Here is a 22796-nt window from a genome sequence, read left to right on the forward strand (position 1 = left end):
CGCACGTGCAAGTCTGTGTCCGTTCCTGGTCTGGACAGGAGCACAGCAGCAAACAGAGGCTCACTTCTTGGGAAAGCTGGTTCTCAGCCCTGTGGGTGCTGCTGGGCACACTGCTTCTTGCTGCAGCCCTAACTGCATGGGTTACTTGGTTCAGATGCCCTGGAATGGATTTATCATCGCACATGTCATACTTGCTAATGTAAAGTAGTTTATTAGAGCTGAGCTCCAACAGCTCCAGGCATACACTTTGTTTAAGACCGTGCCTTGGTATGGGCTGGTCCTGTCCCAGAGCTGTGCAGGCATCCTGCCGGGATGGTGGGGCTGGAGATGGGAAGCCACAGCAGCGCGGGTCACCCCTTGCCTTGGGTCTCAGCGGCCGATGGTGACCGAGCGGTTCTGCAGGTGCCTGGCGGAGCATCTGCGGTGAGCGAAAGCAAAACTGCTGCTTTTTAATTAGGGCAGAAGGGGAGGCAGTGTGCTGCTAGGCAGAGCCACCCTCCAAAAAGAACATGGGAGCTCAGAAAAGAAAGGGAATAAAGGGCTGACACAGCCAGAAATGAAGGCTTCTGCCTTTATTAAATCCCAGTGTTTGTTGACATGTAAAACCAAAATGAAACACGTGCTTAAACTTTCCCCTGTGCCTCCCCGCAAAATCAACCTCTCCTGTTCTGGAGGATTTTTTTCAGCTGTGACAGCAGCATATTTTTTCTGGCCCATGCAGAGATTTATAATGCAGGCAGGAATAATAGAATGATTCATTTCATTAGGAAGTGACTTGTATAGGTCTTCAACATGTTATCTGAAATCTAACCATGTTCCTCACTTAAAACGCTTCTTTTCCTCATTCTCCACATAAAAATTCCTTATCCTGCACTTTTTTTTTGTTGTTGTTCTGTTTGGAAGCACTTACTTAAATGTATGGCTCAACAGATGTTTTATTTTTGCAGCACAGTGGTATTTTAAAAAAAGCCCAAGAATTGCTAGAAGCCAGTCTTCCCAGTTTATATATTTACAAAATTGAAATACGCACAGTTGAATTAACAGGCCAAAGTATTAGAGAGTTCTTCTGAAGCTCAGCTCCAGAGGGACAGATCTTTAGCTTGAACAAACGCGTTGTCACCTTTCATCTGATGTATTGAGTATATGAAAAGTATAGATTCTTCATTTGCAAAATGGCATGATCATAGTTTGTTTAATACTATAAAGGCTCTTGGTAGTTTGTTTTTGTTTTTTTTTTTTTTTCCCCCAGGATAGGAATAGGGAATTTTAAGAGCAGATGTGGTTTCGAGGTTACTTCTCGAATCCTGATTTTTTTTTTTCTTTTTTTTTCCTCCTGTTCAGTTTCCTTGGGTATGTTATTTTATTTTGAATGGAGGGATTCCTGCCCTACACCTCCATCTCTTTCCTCTTTAGGTACCCTCTTCTTCACACGCTTTCCTGTGAACTCATTCTGCCTCTGCTACCAGCCACTGCTCTCTTCACAGGCGCTTTACAGAGGATGCCGGGTGGAGCAGAGCGTTAGTACTGAGAACGTACAAAAAAGAGAACAAAAAGATATAGTTGAAGTGTAAAATGTTTATATGGGGAAACATAAAAACATTCAAAAATACACCAGCAAAAGCTGGGAACAAAGCTTTACTGCTTTTTATTTAGGTGCAGCAGAGTTGTATGTACAGGTGGAAATACATAAATGAAGGAAACCTGGAGAGAAATCTAAACGCTCTAAGTTTAAATATGAAATCATTATCACATTACCCAAAAAAAGACTGAGGAACAACTTGCTAAACTGTAAAGCTTTTGTGCATACATCAGAGCCAAGGATACTGCAGGTGAATGATGTGGATGTATGAATGGAGGGACCAAGGAGAGGCACAGTAGAACAGGTGGATGTGATCCCTGCATGTCCCCATCCCCAGGAGTTACATCCCTCAAATTGTTGTTTAAATTAAATTGAAGGTGTTATTTCACATTTCAGAGGGACTCTGGTGGGATCCATTGTTTCAGACCAGTAAACCTGATAAAAATAACTAACACCTGTAAGAATACGTATGAATTAACGAAGTCTCATCATCTGCTTGCAGACAAGTTGTGTTTCAAATCTATCTGTTTCCTCTTCTCTCATTTTCAGAAGTTACTGAACCTAGAGAGAGGGAAACAGTATGCTTGAATTTTCAAGGTTTTGCTGAGATTGCACACCGAGAGCCTCAGGAAAAAACCAAACCAAAACAAAACCTTAAGCTGTCGTGGGATGAGAAAGTTCCTGTCCTGGATTAATGACTGCCTAGCGGGTAGGAAACCAAGCGGTCAGGTTTCACAACATCACAGAAGTCCCACAGGGATTTATTCTGAGATCTCCGCCATTGAGCAGCGATAACAGATCTGCAAAGGAGAGGAGGAAGGGCTAGGTTATGGGCTTGGCTGCCTTTGTCTCCAGAGGGCTGCCAGGACCAGAGAAAACACCGAGCAGCTGCAGAGGGATCTGGGAATCCTGGATGGCTGAGCAGTGCAACGGCAAAGGAAGCCTGTGCTAGCAAGGGTAAGGTCATGCTCTTTAGTTGTGTTCTGCTCCTGCCCTCAGCCCTGTGCTGGGGACAACTCTCAGTGAGTCAGTGCTGCTTGCAAAATATCCTGAAGTCATTACTGACAGTCTAGAGCTCGGGGCTTAGAAACGGTCAGGAAGGGAAATAGAAGTGGAGGAAGTTTTGGAAGGAGAACAAAGCAGCCCTGTTGTTATGTTGCTGCCGGACCATGTGGCCCGAGCGTGTGCAGCTGGGGTGGCCCCGTGTGCCTGCCTCGAGGGATGCTCACGCACTGCTGACAGTGCTGGGAAGTTGACCAAGAGAATTGGAGATGTGGAAAAACTGCTGTGCAAGGAGGGATTAGAACAAGAGGGATTCAGCCTGGAAGAGCAATGAGTGGGGGAAGGAGAGTGTAGGTTTGATGGTGCAACCATGAACAACGTGCAGAAAGTGAAGGCGGAAGGATTACTGTCAGTGCGATCAGGTTCGTCGGTGTGAAGCGGAGAGAGGACGGGTTGTGTCGGCACTGTGCTTGATTGGAGAATTCATTGCCTGAGGCTGTTTGGGAAATGTGAGTGGTTTCAAGAAGCAATTAAACAAATGTGCAGAGGATGGGCATTTGTACAGCTGATGACACAGCTTTTTGGAAGCTGTGTGCATTTACTGGAAGAGAAATGTATTTACATGTTTGTCCGTACTTAGGTGGTTTCTCTGTGTATCTGCTGTCGGTCACTATAGGAGACAGGTAAGGGCTCAATAGACTTTCTGTTTAACGAGGTGAAGGCACTGTTGTTAGCAGTTTTAGGGTAAATCTGCTGTGGGTTGTGGAAGTGGGGATTGCCTGGTGTCCTCTGCCAGGGCGCTGCTGGCTGCAGCTCCCCGGGTGGATGGCAGCGTCTGGGACGCAAGAGGTGGCAGGACTCTCACAGCCTTCTCTACTTTGATGATTAAGTCGTGAGTCCAGTGAGATACTTGGACAATAAAAGTTAAGTAGAAGAGCATCTGGACAGGATATAATTCCCTGGCTGCTTTGAAGATACTGCATTGCTTGCTTGTTCTCTGCACAGGATTAATTTACCCACAGAGGACTTGCTGTGTGGGCTTAGCCTGCCTGCTAGCCCGCCAGCGCTGCACCCCACAGCCTCGTCAGGATCTAGGTTTCAAGAAGGCAGCAGCTATTTGTTTAAGTATTTTTATAGGTTTGGGGGATGATTTTTTTTTTTTTTTGGTCCGTCCTTTTGGTCCGTCCTTTCTTAGTACTCATAGCTGACACCTTGTGCTTTGAGTAGGCGGTAAGTTTCCCTCACCTCCAGAAGAGCACCTTTGTAGTAACCGCTGCGATACAGAAGTGCACACAAGTGACTTATCTAAAGATGTGGAAAGAGAGCACCAGTTGTGGGCTATCCCACCTCGCCTGGAAATGCAGCTGCCTTCTCGCCCTGCAGAAAAGGTTCAGTGGCAGAATGCTTGAGAGGGACCTCATGTTAGGACAGTACTTGTGCAAATAAAATAAAATCGTATCATGTGAAGTAGCAGTCATAATTAAACTGAACTGTAGTGAATCAATCCATGGTGAACAAAACATACGTTGTAACGTTGTGGCTCTGCTAAAATGTACTTGCTCGCAGAACCTACTTTGCCAGCTGACAAATCAAAGCAAAGTAACTGTTCGTATTGCAGCAGCATGCGCTGTCATCAGAGGCAGGGATCGTGTTGTACTGAGTGCTGAAGGTGAATTTTCTGAGTTCCTTTGTGTGCCCTGGGGAGGAGAAGAGGTGTTGTGACTTGTTGGGCATCCTCTGCGGTGCAGCATCGGGAGTAGTGTCCCAGCAGGAACTTGCAATGAGCCGTAAGGTGGTTCCACCGCAATGAACCTGCCACTCCTCTACATTATCTTAGCCGTGGGAAATAAAAGCTGACCGTACTGAGGTGCACCTGCTATCACTTACGCCTGGAAACCCTTCTGGCGAGGCTTCTGAAGTCAGAAGGACGGCAGAGCCCTCCAGGGCCCGGAGCGAAGAGCTCCGCTCTGCAGGGCAGCCGTGGTCCCTCCGTGGCGTGGAGGCTCCGTCCTGCCTGTGCAGAAGGTCTCGGTTGAGTTTCCTGGAAGACAGCCCCTCATCTTGTGTAAAGAAGTACAGCATGAATGAAGTCAGGTTGGGGGCTGCACGGAGCGTGGTCGGAGGGAGATGTCTCTGAGTTTTATACTAAGCTGACGGGGGTACAACTCTATTTCAGTGTTTCTTTCGATTTGGAAAACATTGCTGTCTAAGTGTCATTTGCCCACGGAGGCTGACTCGGCGGTGCTTTCCCCTTTAGCAAACGGCTTTTGCAGTCTCCTGCCTTCACATGGCCCTTCCTGTTCCCGGGGGCACCGGGCAGACACGGAGCGGGATGGCCCACCGGGCTCTCCAGCTTCGGAGGGGACCAGGGGAGAGGCAGGGGTGAGAGTGTCTGTCAGAGACCGCAGGAGAAGAGGAACGGGGAGCCTTGCGATAACTCCTTGCAGAAGAGAGCGCAGTGATGTCCTGCGTCCCCTCCTGACACCCACCCCTTCCCCAAACTGCTGTACCTCTGCGTCTGAAACCCTACAGCCAAAAAGGCTTCAGCATGCCTTTCTAGTACCTGCTTCTCAAGCAAATGGAAAGTGAGATGGTCTGTCAAGGTAGGGGAGATTACTTCAATAAAAGCTAGAATTACTTGCGCTTCTAGAATTTTAGTATTTTTTCTTTTCCTTAGTTTATGAAGCAGGGGTAGAAGAAAGTTTACTTTTTAAGTGGGCTGCTCTGTGAGAGATCAGGATAAGTTCCTCAATAGAGTTAGAAGAAAACATAATTCGTCAGCATTGGAATGCTTTAATAATTTAGTATTTAATCCTATGAACAGTGGCATTTGTAATTTAGCTTGTGTGGCATTGTACTGACTCAGAGTTCCTGCAAAAGCAAGCTGCTTCTTGAATTGTATGACACTGTGAAATGTCCCTTTCTTTTGCTGCATTTCCTTGGTAGAGCAAAGCTATAAATTCTAAAATACATTTGTATATTTTGTGAAGACCTGTGTTTTAAGATACAGGTCACAAAGCAGCTTTTCCTATGACTCACCCCAAAAAAGCAAGGAGTCTTTTCTGCCATTGCGTTTGAGAAAGAGCATGTGAATCGCCTGAGAATAGGCAGTAAGGTATTTCCCTAGGAAAAGTTAGTGTTTTCTTTCCTTTCCCCTGTGCATTGTGTTAAGTATTGGCACCGGACTTTTTCCTTGGCTGCACTGCTGGTGCATCCACTGCCGGGAGCCTTCCCCACCGAGAAGGCTGTCGGTCGGGGGGGAGCATAGAGCAGGCAGCCTGCGAACCGGTTCCTGCTTTGGCTGAGAGCAGATTACAAAGAAGGAAGGTGCTCATTTTGAATGGGCGTTTCAGTGTTTAAAAGGCTTGTGTGGTGTTAATGTTTTTGCTGCTGGCCCTTGCATGCCTGGGTAGCAGCTTTTGTGGAACTGCAGGGCTTATTTGAGGAAATTCTTGCTCATCCTCAGAACCACGAGGTTCTTCCATAATAGTTTGGGTTTTTTCCCCCTTTTTTTTTTTTTCGCAGACGTTTCTTGAACTCTTCAGTGCATCACAGAACTTTTGTGTTTTGGGATATCCTGCTTAAACCCTCAGAAGAAAATCTGGCAACAGCCAAAAATGACCTGAGGTGGAGAGCTGCTGCTTTATCCTCAGGTAGTATATTGGTAGCTCAGTGGCTTCTCAGTAGCACAGCTTAGAACATCTTGCTTTCAGCAGGTTGCTCAAGGAGGGACTTGGCACTAGAGTCTCTCCAGGGTGGGTAGGGATCTGCATGTGTTTGTCTTCTGCTGTCTCTATATTGGTCCCATCCTCTTGGATGCATCCTGGAGCAGTCACGTAGGAAAATGAGCAGCTGCCCTGCTGTCGTCTGTGGTCTGGTGTGCTACTCACGAGGTGTTTATGCCTCAGCCTGTGTTCCCTGCCCCAGCCCATTGTGCTGCCTAGGTTAAGCTGCCCTTTGGGCGCTCCTGCTATTGAATTGCCCCCTTTTTATAACATGATGAGAGCTGGAGGTGTCTGCTAATATGAGGCAGTGCAAAAGAGGACAGGTAGTCCTGTACAACAGGGTGTGGCTTTGCTTTCTCCAAAGGGTAGCATACCTTGAGTAATGTGTATCACAGTGCATTTATGAACCCACACACACCTCAAACCCTACCGTGGATTAACTGGCACCCAGCAGCTGTTTAGCATTGGTTCCACGTTGGGGGTGCATTCAGCCTACTGCAGGCTCGCAGGACTTTCCTGTGGTCACCAAGTGTCGATACCAGGCTGGTGAAACTCCTGTTGTTCATGAACTCACAGCTTTTATTTCTACAATTACATGCCTCATTTTGTGCTTCATTAGTGTTCATGCCTATGGTCAAGTAGAAGCTCAGTTCTGGAAATGCTGGTGGTGGGATTTGGATATTGGCTGGCTGGGGTGGGAGGTGAAGGAAAGAAAAGTGGAGATTTACCCTGCCGCTGGTAAGATACCGGCTGTGTTAAGCTTGACTGTCACTCGTGGAAGGAAATAGAAAAAAGGTTTCAGTGGCAGTGGCCTCAGATCACCATTACCTAGCCTGTGATGGCTAATAGCCAGCTCAGGTCTTTCTGTTTGGTGTTTCAGGTGGTGGACTTGGAAATGAGATCTTTAAACAGCCTGAAATTTTAAAGTTACCCCTATGTTCTCTCTCCCCTCCCATAGCCCGCACACTGGTGTTTATAACTTTATATATACACGTGCCTGGGTGTGTGGCCCTGACTGAGATGTGTTCCTCTCTCCCAGGACCGGCTTCCTGCCTTGTGATCCGTGTCCCATTTGGATGCAACGTACACTATGGTTCACATCAATGTGTTGAAAAAATTCGTGTGTGTTCTTGTGGTGATACTGGTGGCGCTGATGGTTTGCCTATGGAGAGAGACAAGAAGAAGCTACTATGTTCCTTTCAAGATCGAGAACGATGATGTGCAGGTTCACAGGACTTCGGAAAAATGGAACCCACTTAAATCACAGAGCCTTTTCCGTGAAGCGGCCAGTGAATTGGGTCAGATACCCAAAACGTGGTTTGGTAACCACAACAAAGTAAAAGGCAGCACCTCTGGAACAGCTGAAAAGTCCAAGAAAGCAGCAGACTCTGTGAAGGTATGGGATAAGGACAGTTCATCCAGAAATCTCATACCCAGGCTGCAGAAGGTCAGAAAAAACTACCTATTGATGAACAAGTACAATGTGACTTACACCGGGAAGAGGAATGCTGCTAAACTCAGCCCAGAGAAGCTGCTCTGCCAGCTACGGGACAGGGTGAACGTGACCATGATACAGGGATCGGATGGTCCTTTTGATACCTCTGAATGGCAGCAATACCTACCAGGGAAAAGCTTCAATGAAACAGTGGGCCGCCTGGGTCGCTGTGCTGTTGTGTCCTCAGCAGGGTCTCTGAAATCATCTCATTTGGGACAAGAGATAGGTTAGTATCTTTCTATTAGCATGAAGTCACATAACATTGTTTTTTAACTTAATGCTGAATAGAAGTAATCTACTGTCATGCTCTTACAAATAAGTCTCTGGTGTGATCACAAAGGTGTTTAAAATAAGTTGAAATATTATCCTTAAAGTTCTTCTAAAGTTAGTGAACATGACAGCCTAGGAGAGATGGGAGCAATGATCAGATACTCTCTTCCTCTCTTGAGTGTACACACCGCACCGTGTAGCCTGCCTTATGGTACCCTGGACCACCGTGACTGTGAGCCTTAGACCTTGGCCAGACTGAAATGGGCAAGCCCCAAGGGAGTGGAAGGGTTGGGTTGAGCTGAGAGGACATGACGTATGTGCAGGTAGTTCTGTTCCAGCTAGTCCTTTCAATTTTCATGATCGCATTGGCATCACTAGAGGGTAGCACTAATACTGGATACCAGAGAGAGATCTTGGTTCCTCAAGTGTTTGTTTCTTGAGAGGGTCTGGGGTGGGTTGAGTAATGCCAGCGCGCTCATTGAACAGTCAACGATCAGAAAATTTTTCATTCAGAAAGACTTCTTCAGAGAAGATGTAAAAGAAAACATTAAAGGGGGAAAAAAAACCACTGGGCACAGCCCTGAGCAGTCTGCTGTAGTTGAACCAGCACTGAGCAGAGGGGCTGGGCACAGACAGTCTTCAGAGGTCCCTTCCGATCTCAATGATGCTGTAATTCTTGCTCATGGCTTTCCAATTGTGGCACTGCTTCCTCCTGAGCCATAAGGCAGTGGCTGAGTTTGAGTGGCCCAGAAGACCATGGAAGAACTTTACATGGCTTTATTTTATCTCTTCTTTAGACAAAGTTTGGTCATGCTTTGCAAAGTCTTAGCTGACCATATTTATCTGTGGTTAATGCATTAATTAAGAAATGCTGAAGCATTGGTCTTGCACTGTGGATTATAAAGAAGCATGCTTTGATACCAGAGCACTTTATGTTTTCAAGAAATCAGGATGCAGGGCAAACCAGCTATCTGGCCTTCAGCTCAGGATTTTGTGCCTGGCAGAAAATTCTCCTGTGCCTACAGTTCCCTCAGATTTCTTCATTAATTATTGTTTGAGTCTCAGTTAAGATTCACACTTTGCTGAACTGCAGCTTCACTGAACCAGAATTTTTAAAGCCTAGGAGTTTTCTCTCTAGTGGAAATGGTTTGCAGACTTCAATGTGTTTGTAAGTTGTCTGTTGGATCAGGTCCCTTTGGCCTGCACTAAGCTGCAGGTAGCCTTCATCCTTTGAAACAAGTAGATGGAATTAATTAATACATTATTCACGGACAACTTGGGCAAAGCCTTCAGAATCGTAGTCCCTGGATGCTTGTGGGAGGGTCAGGGTTTTGTTCTGGTACTTGCTCAGAAGTTCTCCCCCAAACTACTCTGTGCTCCACAAGGCAGGTTGGCAGGTGCTAGAATGAGGTTAAACAATCTGAAGTGTGTTAAAATGCTGTGAAAGATGTGATGAAAAAGATAGTGATGGTATAAGCCAGGATAGCATTGCCTTCTGGTAAAATTTACAGGTGGGAGTTGGTTGATGTAATTGTTTCCGCCTCTTTGAGTGTTTGAGGCCAGGTGGGTCAAGACTTGGGAAGCCAATTCTGACTTTGAGTACTTGGCTTGGCTTGTTTAGGTACCTCTTGAAGTTCAGTAGCTAAATGTTTCCACAGAAGTGGCCTTCTGTTGAACGCCCATCCCGACGTAGCTGGCTTGTGTCCAAGGGTGTCTCTGTTAGACTCCAGCAAACTGATAAAACAGGGCCCCTCTTGAGAGCCGCGGGTGGTGTTTAAGGAGAGTTGTAATGCATTCCATGCAAGCGCTGGATTCGGTATCGGAGCAGCCAAGAAGTATGGTGGGATGTGCTCTCGCTGCGACCCACTTGAAGGGACGTCAGATGTGGAAAGCCATTCAGTTGTTCCTACAGCAGGTCTCTGAGCCTGTCCCCGAAACCGAAGCACCAGTTTGTTCTGGATCACCAGGGATGGATGCTGGGAAGGTCACTGTGTAGTGTGCCTGAGGCGAACGCCGTTAACCCCTGCCAGTGTCCTTGGGTTGTGTTCCTCGCACTCAGATTGCAGAGTTTAACCTTTCTCCTCAAGCAATCATCTCTGCTAGTGGCTCTGCGGAGTTCTGGGGGCTTGCAGCCTTGAGCTGGGCAGGGTGAATATCGAAGGATACAGGAGTATTCCGTGTATTTATGTACGTTTTTTTCCCAATTTTGATCTGACGTATTTCCATGTAGGAAAAGCTGTGGTATTGTTGGAGGAAGGTGCCAAAAAGGTACTAAATCTGACAGGGTTAAAATGAAGCATTTGCATGGGTGAGCACAACTGATTGCCGAATTATTATTCCCGGAAATATTTGTTCTATGTAATCATGTTAAGATATCAAATGAGCAATTAGTCAATATAAGGGAGGTTGGCAGAGCGGAACGGGAAGAAGTTTGTAAACAAGCAGCTCATATCTTACTGGGCTCTTGGTGTTATTGGAGGTTATGAATTGCCAGTGAAAAATCTGATATGAGAAATACCGAGTACAGCAGAACCACCTGGAGACAGAGTGCTTCAGAGAGCCAGCTGCTCTGCCTGTACAATCATTAAACGCCCTTTTAAAATGCAAATTTAGGGCATGATAACGCTTGGTGTCTGGCTGAAGTTATATGGGGAAATTATAACCCTGTACTCTGATGCGAGGTAGGATGTGGAGTTAAGGGTCTGTAGTGGTAACTACAGAGCTGCTTCTCAGCATGGACATGTTTTTTGAGGAAACATCACCTTTCTGGGTTTTGTGTTGCTTTGGAAGGGCTCTAAACGAGATCCACTTGTCTATGAGAATAAAGTAGCTGAGAAACTAGTTTTCACCGCCAGTGATTACTGATCCTCCAGCATTGCTTGTGAGAACACCCGTGTTTTCAAGAAAATGATCTCAAAAAGACTGAGTTCTGGACCAGGGAAGCCCTTCTGCCCTTACTAGGGACTCGGCAATTCCCTGCAGACCCCAGCTGCAGCTGCCGTGAGCTGTGATCGCGTGGCCTCAGCACGAAGGCAGGGAAGTTGGTCCTGCCCCTCTTAATGCCTCTGATGATGTGAAAGGTTTCCTATCCAAATCTAGCCACTAGGTATGGCGAAGCCAGGGTGCCGGGGTGATGGACACAAATGCCCCCTGTGCCACCGCAGCAGCCTGGCTCCGTGAGTTACGGCAGCATGGCTGGCTGTGCCGAGGCAGAGGAGGGTGCTGGAGGAATGTTGTGCTATCTTACGAGATGATGCCAGCAGAGGAATATGCAGTGAATCCCAAGGCATGCAACAAGCCATGCCTGTTAAATGCACAGTGGTGGTTTTATTTCTGTAACGTGGGAGGTACGCTGGCAGACTGAGGTCAGCTTCGCTTTCCACTGTGGTTATTATACATTTCTCAAGCTGGGCAACCTCCAGGCTGCAAGAGAGAACGCTGGCTTGCCCTTATTTCCTCGTTCCTTAGTTTACAGCCACCCACATAGTAAATTAATTGTATATCGGTCTGTCTCCTGGTAAAGTGTTTGGAAGGAAGAAGAGGGAGAGGGAGGGAGATGTTGCACTTCTCTGTGCAGAGCAAATGCTAGGGCTGCTCTCTCAGCCTGCCAGTGGATTGTAGTTTAAAAAAGTGGATTTTAAAAAGCATATTGATCATGAAATTAGACTAGCAACTTCTTTTACAGAATCTGGCTTGATACTTCTATTTGTTATGTGGAAAGCCAGGGACTAGCCAGATTGTACTAGAAATGCAGGTGAATAACCTATTACACGTCTCTTCTATCGCTCAAAAACCAGTTACCTCACAGGTTTTCACTCTGTTTTGCTTTCAGACAGCCATGATGCCGTCTTGCGATTCAATGGTGCTCCTATCAAGGGGTTTCAAGAAGATGTGGGGCAAAAGACAACAATTCGTCTTGTGAACTCCCAGGTAGGTCTGACACACGTGTTGCCAAACGGGCCAAGCGTGGCAGAGCTGCGTACCCCCCCTGTGCCGCCTGGGAGCTGAGCGGCAGGCTGAAGTAACGACATCCACGGGGCTTCTGGGTTCATCTGCTGCCGGCAGGTGTTTAAAATGAAGTTGGGGAGAATAGAGCGTTCTGTCTGGTTTCTCCTGTCCCTAGCAGATAGCCATAGGATGGGAACATCTTTCCTTGTAACGGGGGACAGCTGGTAGATAGGAGGTTACTGCAGTTAAACTAGGACGTGCTAGCGAACCTGCAGTAGCCTGCTTGTGATTTACAGCAGGCATAGGTAATTGGGTTTTTTGTCTTGGCTCGAAGCCTCTTTATTAGTACGGGAAGGCCAGCTGCATGCTCGCTGCTGTGCGTTGGGAGCATGAGGCAGGAATGGCAGCCACCGCAGCTCAGCTAACACTGCTCAGAAAACTGAGGTGTGCCAAGAGACGAGTTGTGCCTGCCCTGGAGATGGGTATGAAGAATGAAGGAAGTTTATTTGGCTTTTATTAAAAGAAGAATACTTCTTTTCTGCCCAGTGATGCTGCAGACTCTGTAGATAACGCATTAACCATGGCTGTTAAATGGCTGAAAACACTTGGCAAAGGACTTGCCTTTAAAGCTGTGGCCTGCACGAAGCCAGGAGAGGGTATGGACTCTGGTGGGTGCGTTGGAGGGTCCAGGACCTCATTGCAGAGCATGGCAGAAAGTACGTCTAATGCAAGGCATTGCTTACCAAGTTAAATTTTTCCTCACTTTTAGAAAGCTCTTTCTAGGTATGAGACTGTCCCTCTGCTAATTGTCTCTGGACTTCAGTAGGCTTTGAAGCAGACTGTCAGTGGTTAGGACCGTGTCTAGCAATATGTTAGCAGGATTAGTATGCCATCCACTCAGGAGCAGAGTGAGACCCACAACAGAGACCATCGCTGCTCTAGGTACGTCTCAGAGACTGTTTGCACCATGCTTCCATATAGCAGTTACCCTTCGTGTTTGCCTGTTTCAGGGGAAGGAATTTTCAAGTGCAGACATGCAGAGGGAAGAGGAAATCCCAGTAGTCTGTGCTGGTGAGGGAATGGAGTGGGACACTAAAATACCGAATAGGCCAAGAGTCGTTGGATGAAAGACCCGGTGCAGCATTGCAGCTGCGCCCCCCAGGAAGAGGCGGAGGAGGCTGTAGGCACGTGAAGACTGAAAGGGTGGAGTGCGGTAGAGATGGGGGACTGAAGCGTAGCTTTTGTACTCCAGAACCAAAAAGGTGGTTTCCTTTCCTCACCCCAAAACTAAGGTTTATAGGCCTGGAGTTTTCTCATCTGCTGCTGTGTGAGGAGTAGAAGGGTGCTGCCGTGTAACAAGGTTTGAAGTTTCTCAAAGCAGCAGCAGGATCTTGGCCATGCTCTTCAAAGGCAAGACGTGGAGCTAGCTTGTAACCAGTTTCCCTAGTTCATTTTGTGCGTCTTTTGAAATACGTTCTTGCTTCTTGTGCAAATGCTGTTGCTACCTCTTTCTGCTCTTGGGTCTTGCCTTCTCCCCCTGGTACCACACTCTGTTCTGCTGCTTGCTGCGTCACGAGTCCCCTGCGTTAAACCGCCAGACAGATGTGGGACAGTTTGTCCTTTCCGAACCAATCTGGTTTTAGCAGACGTATCTGGCTGCTGACATCCTTCTTCCTCTGCCCTGTTTGACCTCTCCATTTTTTTATCTTTCCCTTCTGTGTGTATTTTTATGATGTCAGATGGGTGTTATCACTTAAGAAAACTTTCTCTGGAGGATGTGCTCACTGCCAAACTTACTGTGATATGAAGTCGTTTACCAGCAAAAACATGTATGTGACCTGTGTCGTACCAGAGTTATCTGCGCAGGGAGGATGGTAACTCTGTGATTGTACAGCTGTAATATAGCAGTAATAACTCTCCGTGTGGATGCTCTTGTTTTGGACCAAGTATAGTTATAGCCATGTCATTATAGGGCTTCTGTTCTCCATGCAGATCAGCCTGCAGCCACGGGTGACGTTTTTCACCTGCCACCATCCCCTCTGAATGGAGGGACCAGCTTAGAAAACTTCATTTACAGGGAGAGCAAAATTGTTGCAATATTTAGAGGCTAAAGTTAACTCAAAATGCACCGTTGATCTAGCTGCTGCTGAACAGGGCAAAAGATGCTTTCCGTGTGAATAGTGTGGGAGTCTCGCTTTTGGAGTTTCTAAGCTGAACAGCTCTAATTGCAGTCCCAGTTAGCTTCAGGGATCACTGGATTGAGAGCCTGTGTTGTTTTTTTGCACTTTTAAGGGTTCAGTGCTGTTCGTATCATGGCGACATCATTTTAACCTTCTTGTTAGTGGGGTTGCCTGATCGCATTTTGTTTTCAGCTTACTGCAGGAGCTGTGCCTTGCCTTGCAGAGAGCTCTTGCGGGTGTCAGGTACTGGGTGGACAAGCTGTAACTTGTTTTTGTTCTGGCTTTGGCTTTTCTTGTAAGTGGTCACTGGGAACAGGGGTGGGATTGCGGCTTGGCTGCTCGTGTTTTGGTTCTTACTATTGATCAGTCCTCAGTCCCTTCCCAAAATGAAAGAAATGGGATCTCCTGAATCTAATCTGTCAAAACTAGTCTGTATTGCATAGTATCCCTTTGGCATGTGTGGCCGCTGGCCCTAAGTTGCTTAATAATTATTTTTCTGTAATTTGCTGACCAGTAGAGACCATCCAGCACATATCTGGAGGTGGATGGTTTTAACAGTATGGTGAGGTATCTTGTACATCTGTGTGCATAGGGAAAAAAAATACTGGCAGGAGCGGGAGAAATTTGGGATTCTCAGATCTGAGCATAGGCTTGTAGGTTCACAAGCTTGGTAATTGTTCTAAGTAAATTCTTTAACGATGTCTTACCTATTTTCTTAGATCTTCACTGGTTCATCAGTACTGCTTCGTTTAATGGCATATTGTCCTGCAGTCTTTCACAAGGCATCAATTTGCCCCAGGAAAGCAATCACGCCTTGCAAAAATAAGGGCTGAAGGGTGTGCGGGGAGGAGTGCCAACGTCGTTCTGTAGGACACAACTCCTTTCTGCAGAGCTGACCAAAGACCAGAGTACCTCGTTCCTCCCAGCCCTTGTTCACAGTTCTCCTGGGCTGGCTTCTCGCTGTCAGGGAGAGCACACTCTGCCTTGGCTGCGTTTGCCGTTACTGGCACTAATGAGTCTGCAGGGAAGAGGAGAAAGGAGATAGCACATCGGTGGAATGGAGTAAGATTGTGATGGGAAAGGGCAGCACGTTTAGATTACAGAGCATCGACTGCGGTAGCTGGAGAGAAGGAACCCGTTTTGATACGGTCAATAAACGTACCAGGAGAGTAGGGGCTGTATTAGCAAGATACTTGCTAAACTGTGAATTGGCCAAAGAACAAATTAACTAGGTAGTCAATAGATCAGTTAACTAATTAGGATCAAAAAGCTGGGCAAGATAAGTCCTGTAGCAATTTAAATGAATCTGACTACTGAGAAAGAATCAGTCGCTATTAAACAGAACAAATAGGCACTAAAGGTATCTGGGGAGCCAGATTCCTCCAGCAAGTGGGTTAAGTGACTGACAGGTAACTAGTAGTGCTGCGAGCCAGCTCTGAGGTGTGGGGAAGGGAACAGCAAACACCTTCTAGCTGCGGAGGTGCTCCCCACCTCGTTTCTGACTCCCTGGCTTTTGTGCCTGTCACAGCTTTCTAGGGGTTTGTGTGCCTCTGCCAACTCACATGCCTTTGCTTGGCTGACCTTTGCTTTCTCTGATGCTCAATCTCTCTCAAATCCTCCTTTCATGTGTTTCACATCAGAAGAGTTCCTGAAAGATTTCTAGCCTTTAAATAGAAACAATGAAATGAAAATAAAGCGCCCGTGTTCCTTGCCCTGTTTCTGTCCCATTGCGGCGCTCCATCCCACTCGTACCTGGCGAAGGGGATGGCTGGTGCCGGCTGCCGTGCCCTCTCCTTGCCCCTGCCTCCCGTGTCCACAGGCCGGGGGCAGAAGTTCACACCTTGCAGGGCTGCACGCTCCAGCTAACAAGTGGCCTCGATATTTTGGCTGCTATAAGGAAAAGAAGCCAGGCAGTACACGTGGTCAAGGCCAAGGCCTAATCCCACAGAGTTAAGAACAGATGCAAGGAAACCCTTTTTGCTTTTGGAATAATTAGCATCTGGGCTGGCCGGAGTGTCCTTGTGCTCTGGTTATGGGGACAGCCGGGAAGGCAGCCTGCTGCTGGGGGCAGCTGGGATACTCAAGGATAAATTGGGTAGCTCTTAATTAGATCAGTGGAGAAAATCAGGACAAATGGGAGCTGATTTTTGTGTCGATGCTCTTCTTCAGCAGATGTTTACAAGCTGTGCCTGTATGCGTTATGCCTTTGGGTGGGAGACAGGAGAAGAGTCCCTGTCCCATTTGCATCTGCCTGTTTGCTTTTTGCTGCAGACCTGGGTTGCCTTTGGGTGTCACGAGCTGTGGTGGTTGTGTCCAGACTGTAGAGAGCGACTTCTCTGTTCGAACCGCCTGGTTTTCTTTGTTTGGGAAAGCCTCTGGTGGGGCAGTCTCTCTTCACTGATACTCTCTGTAGCCCGTGTACCTTGCTGTTGCGGTACTTTGCTTCTCATTGCTGCTCCCACGAGATTCAAACGCCCCTTGCCTGAGCTGCAGCACCCTGCTCCGGAGAGGCGCGGTGGGGCTCAGTGGAAGGCAGGGTCAGCCGTGGGTACCGTGGTCCCTTCTCTCTTGCACTGGTGGTCTCTCCGCAAGCTGGCCCAGCGCTGAGCCCTGGACACCTGAGTTCCTGCTGCTCAGGAGAAGCCACCCACATGCGGACTTTTCCTGCTTCAAATGAAGGTTTTTGATAAAGCCAACCGTGTGTTTGCATTAGGCTCTTCCTGGACCATCCTGGCGACTGGTGGCAGCGACTGGTGTTCCCACCCGCTGCTGGTAGTCATAGCGATGGTATCCGTCATACAAGCTGGGTCACTTTGTGGGTCCTATCTTAATTTTATTATTGAAGGTGGATAGAAAAAAACATTGTAAAGCATAATGGCAGTTTTTCCTGTGACTTTCCACTAAATCCTATGCTGCTAGATAGGACTGGAGTGGGTGTTGGAAGGGCATCGCTGGGGGTTGTGTCCTTGCCCTGCATGCAGTGGGGCATGCTCAATAACCAGCAGTGGGGTGGCTGTGGCTGTATTCAGGTATGTTTTGCTGCTTGGCTGCCTGCTAATTCTGACAGCATACTGTATATTATTGTATTTGTTGTTGTTATTCAAGCTTGTAACTGTTGAGGAGCAGCAGTTCCGGAGCGAAGCGCTATATAACACTGGAATCTTAATTGTCTGGGATCCAGCACCATATCATGCAGAAATTCATGAGGTAAGGCTGAGTTTTCTGTAAATAAAAGCAGAATCATATGCCTCGAAGTGCATCTGTTAACCTGCTTCCTCCTAACATGGGCAATCGCTCATGTTAAGGCCAACTGTGATTACCTCTTCATTATCATGGATATATCTGTATCTACTTCTGAGAGTATCCCATGCGTGGGTGCTCCTAGGGAAACACTTACCTGTTCCTGACCCTGTGAAAGACCTCAGGCCAAGCGTAGCAGGTCACCACCTTTACTTTCCCACGGGTTGCCGTAAGATTTGCTCATGGTTGATGCTTGGATATTTCAAGCAGTAGTCAGACAGGAGATAAATTTGGTGCCTTATGAATGGATTGGGAAACCCTCTGAAGATCTTGGCAAATGTCTGCTCTCTGTGTCAGCTAGACTTTCACTTGTGGGTGTTGCAATCCCTCTAGCATTCACTTTTCATTTTGAGTACAAAAGGGTGTTATTAAATAAGTGATGAGCTTTGGGAGCTCAGAGTGAAAGCAGGTAGGAGTGAATAGTCCATTCTTTACTTTTATTTAAAGCTCTGTCTGTAACTGAGAGGTCTTTGTGTTCCTTTCTCTGGGCTGCATGTCCTATTTTGTCACTGATGTTTATTCTTTTGTCTAGTCCCACACCTCCAGGAGATGTGAGGGTGCATGTACAGCATGCTTGAAAATCAGCAAAACCAGGATGGATTATTTTTAGCATAGGAAAAAAAAATCTCAGAATGACTTTAAGAAAACATCAGTCCTTCCTAAGGATTTTTAATGAAAGGGGAAGTTTTAGGACGCAAATCAGTTCAGTCTGGTTTAGGAGGCTGTGCTGGGGATGCTTGCCTGCAGAACAGGATGCTTTGTACTCCAGTGTGACAGAGAGGGGTCAAGGTCTGTAACATTTAAGGCAGAGTTCTCAACGTTGTTTGCTCTTTGGGGGTACAGAATGAAATTATACAAGATACTGATCTCATTTAATGGTCCTTCACTGAGATTTGGGTTTTCCCTGCTCTGTTCACTGAGTCAAGTCAGCACAGTGACTTGAGGGGCAGATGAGGTGACAGAGGACAGTGAGTGAGTGTGTGTAGGTATAGCAGGACCTTTTCCCCCTGGCAGCAGCAGGGTCACTCATCCTCATTCCCTGTTGGTTATGGGAAAGAGTGGGCTAGAAATAACAAATCTGACTTCTTGTTCCTGTTTTGCAGTGGTACAGAAAACCAGACTACAACTTTTTTGAAAGCTATAAGTTGTATCGTCGTACGCATCCAGAGCAGCCCTTCTATATCCTGAATCCAAAAATGCAATGGCAACTCTGGGATATTCTGCAGGAGAATTCCATGGAGCATATTCAGCCTAATCCACCGTCCTCAGGAATGCTTGGTAAGATAATTGCCCTCTAAACTTCTTGGTCAGTTTGCAGACAGGAACTCTCCAGGATTTTTTTTTTCAAAGACAACTGCAAATTTATGGTGCTTATCAGAGTTGCTTTTACAGTGTTTGTCTTATAACAAAATTTAAGCTTCCTGTCTTTAAAGTAACAGCTCAGTTGCGTTAAAGTAAGTGATTTGCAGCACCCCTCTGAAACAGCAGCTACAAACATGGCCTGGTTCCACGTGGAACATTGAGATGGTCTGTTGGATTTCTAGCCTCTAGCAGCAGAGCAGTTCCCACAGGGTGTGAGAGGAAGGATACGGCTCCTGTGGGCTCAGATTTTGTCAGGCAGATAAATCTGGTTACTGCAGATGAAATCTAAGTGCTTGCCTGTTTATGCTTTCCATATATAAATATGGAAATATGTATATATATATGGAAAAATTTATAGCTAAAGACTTACTGGGAGGCTGGGGATGTTCAGACTGAGTAGTTGCCCTGAAAAGTTCGGTGATATTACCCCCTATTCAGCATGCTAGCGTCTTGTTTGTCGGCATGCTCAATCCAGCCTCTCGGCGAAGGGGCTCATTTTACATATTGCTGTTGCAAAGCTTTTCCTTCTTATCAGAGAGCAGATCTCATGATCAGCTGAATAAAAAGGAGAGAACTTCTCAGGAAGTTCACATGTATTTGAAATCACAGCGTAGATGTATGGTCTTGTTTGCCATGTGGATGTCCAACTGCTGTGCTTCAGCCCCTCCTCTGCTCCTGTCTCTGCTCCCATCACTGCTAGGGCACAGACACCCTTCTACCTCGGTGTAAATAGAGTCACTTCTTATTTTTGTCAGTCAAATGTCTAGTTTTCATCCGCAACCTTGCTCTTGCCCAACACCTCTTACATCATCGCTGGAATATGTGCTAAACAACTGTGTAACAGCATAGTCAATGACTTCAGCAGCAAAATTGCTGTTAACTGGAGTTAGAGGCTTGAAGGCAGGCACCATGCCACGTCAGACAGCAGATTTCTCTGTGGCTTAACTTTGGGCCAAGTTACCTGCTTTGTAAAACAAGCCACCTCGCCAGACTGAGGGGCACAGATGAGTTCCAGTTTACAGCTCTGGGTTTCCTGGAAGGGCTAAGCGTGAATGAACATTGTCATCTGAAAAGGTGGATGAAAATGTGTTTAAAACGCACCTTGGTTAAACAAGTGGTTTCACAGATGGGTTCTTCTAATGTCTTGTAAATTGTGTTCCTCTGCTTATGCATGGTCCCTGATGTCTCAGATACTGCATGAATTTTCTGTGATATTATACATTGGTTCTATTTCCCTAGTATATTCTTGCTATTTCTTGCACTTGGAAGAAAAGTAGCCAATAAGTATGGCTTACTTCTGGCCAGAAAGTTGACAGGTCTGTGTCCAGCGCTGGTGTGAATGTCCTCAAGTGGTTCATGTGCCTGTCAGAAGACAGAGGAGGGCAGTGCTGCTCTGCTCTGCTCGGGGAGCTGGGGAGCCTGAGGGGCAGAGGCTGCTCCATCTCAGCCAGCCATCGCCGAGCACCACCGCTTTCAGAGCCCCTGCGTTCACAAGAGGCAGGTGGGGAAGAGGTGAAGGTCTCGTCACAGCTTACCCAAGCAAGTTTGAGATGAGCTGTTTGGATCAGCTAATTGTAGTGCGCAGTTGGGAGACACCTAAGTTACCACAAAGGTCACAGAAAATAGTAGCACTCAATTTAAAATTGGCCTTTTGGCGTGGCTGTGGCTGTAAACAATCTGCTGTAATCAAGTCGATCATACGCTTTGCAAGAGAGGGCTTCAGAAAACAGCCCCATCTGGCCAGGCTTGTTTTCTCCCCCTCTCGTCAAGGAAACCCTTCCTTCACCTTGGAGCTGGATGCTCCTTGTTGACCACCTGGCTCGCTGGAATGTTTAATCGGCTCTGGTTTGACACAGGGATGTCTGCTTTCTTTCCCTCCCTAGGCATCGTGATCATGATGACGCTCTGTGATGAAGTGGACGTGTATGAATTTCTCCCTTCCAAACGGCAGACGGACATTTGCCACTATTACCAGAAGTTTCACGACCGTGCCTGTACCATGGGAGCTTACCACCCCCTCCTGTTTGAGAAAAACTTGGTGAAGCATATAAACCAGGGCACAGATGAGGACATCTATACTCATGGGAAAGTTACTTTGCCGGGCTTCCGAAACGTGCATTGCTAGCAGATAGGTTTTTAGTGTGTTTAGGAATTTTTCTTGACTGTCAAAGCACTTTTTAAATCAGGGTTGTCAGATTTGTTAGGTCTAAGCACTGGTGTGTTTTGACAGCTCTTCCGTGTTGCAACACTTGCTCTTAGGACTCTGTTGCCTAACTTCTGCCAACTGTAAGGCAGTGTTAATACATTGCGGTACATCCACACGGTATCTGCATGAGCCACTGCAATAAATTTACTCTCAGTGGAGCCAGGCTCATGCAGCAGGTGGATATCTCTGTCTTCATCTCAACCAATGATGGTGTATGGGAGGCGCAGGAGATGCTTTCTGAGCAGAGATTGCACAAGTCAGGATCAAATGCTGAATATAGCTCAGTTTGCTTCAAAGGGGTTATGACAGCCAAAAACCTGGTCCGTTGAGAAAGAAGAAAAATAATTTAAAACTTGTTCCCATAGTCCTAGGAGCTCCTTGGAGCAGGGCGGATTTCTGGATACACTGTCAAAGCTGTGTACTGATAAGCTAAACTCTTAGTCCAAAATATTTTATTTTATAAACGGTTCATGAAATAACCATGGCAACTTCCTTTCAAATTGTAAGGCTGAAACCATTCAGATGGCATTTTTGGCAAAGGAAGAGGGAGGCAATTCACAATTCAGTGATTCTTGCAAGACTTTTTAGTCTTTTTACTTTTTTTTTTAATCACTTAAAATAAATTTTAGTGAACATTTACTTCTCCAGTACAGTGCTGTGCTTGCTACAGAAGAAGCCTTATTGCGAAACCATTTTGGGGAGGATGCTCTGAGGCACAAATGGGAGAACTCACTGGAAGTCAGTACCTCTTTCCAGCTCTCTGCTGGGCTGCCTTTGCAATTATTGGTAAATTACTTGCTGGCTCGTCTCTGGTAACAGAAGTGCCACATTGCTGCTGACCAGATGAGTTCCAGTCCTCTGCAAGCTAACTGAGGTGATCTCTCAGTTGCAGCGTGCTTTCTGAATAGGTGGGGAGCAGATGCATTGCCCTGTACTTCATGAGTAGTGGGGAGGGAGAGCGTGCTTTGCTTCTCATGCTGAAACACAGGCAGAATTGAGGAGGGCAGCTTTTCCCTGCTCGAGGGGACTCTCCTGTAGCAGCACGGTGGAAGTAGTAGCTCTGCCATCTCTGTACATCAGTGAGAACACCTTCCCTGTCCTCTTCCCTACTGATGTGTTTCATGATGTCTGTAAAGTAAGCTTTTTCTTCTCCTTTTTTAAATAAATCTTGTGAAGTCATTGGCCCGTTCTTGCCTTGGTGAAAGCAATGTAAATGTCATTTGGTCTGTGGCCAAGGGGACTTGTACCAGCCTTGCACCAGTGCAGGGAGAGTTGGGAGGGAACTGCTTGCCTGCTCGTTTCGGTAAGCCCGTGGCTCTTACCCCATCTTGGTGAGGGCTGCTGCGGAGCTGTTCCAGCTCTGAGGCTGGCTTTCTGCACACCTGTTTGTTGGGAGGGATTTGATCTGTCATTGTTTACAAGTTGTATGTCATGTCATATATATATGTAAAAAGAAAATTCAGGTCCTTACAGTACTGCTCAGGAGCACTAGGACAAGAATGCAATGAAGCCCACGAGCAGTTGTGTCTTGTTAAGCATTCATTTTCACTGTTAGGGAAGGAGAGAGTTTACGGAGGAAAAGCCAACAGGGATTGTTTGGGAGAGCCATAGCAAACCTCTCTCCATCTCCACTCTTAGTTTGTAACAGTCCTACCTCTGGCCCTTGGATCAAGGTGTTGTCTGCCACAGTGATTTGCCTTCTTAGTATGTGTTTGGTTGAGATTCACAT

The 22796-nt window shown here is 46.7% G+C and overlaps 1 protein-coding gene across 1 annotated transcript; it reads left to right on the plus strand.

Moving 5' to 3' along the window:
- Positions 1 to 7368: 7368 nt before the first annotated feature.
- ST6GAL1 (ST6 beta-galactosamide alpha-2,6-sialyltranferase 1) lies at positions 7369 to 21295 on the plus strand. The gene is made up of 5 exons (XM_009696333.1): positions 7369 to 8027; positions 11904 to 12001; positions 17305 to 17406; positions 18603 to 18777; positions 20745 to 21295. The coding sequence occupies exons 1-5, from the start codon at positions 7397 to 7399 to the stop codon at positions 20984 to 20986; spliced, it is 1248 nt and encodes a 415-aa protein (XP_009694635.1). The 5' UTR covers positions 7369 to 7396; the 3' UTR covers positions 20987 to 21295.
- Positions 21296 to 22796: the final 1501 nt, after the last annotated feature.

This window comes from Cariama cristata, unplaced genomic scaffold, assembly GCF_000690535.1.
Source record: "Cariama cristata isolate BGI_N322 unplaced genomic scaffold, ASM69053v1 scaffold503, whole genome shotgun sequence".
Classification (NCBI taxonomy): domain Eukaryota; kingdom Metazoa; phylum Chordata; class Aves; order Cariamiformes; family Cariamidae; genus Cariama; species Cariama cristata.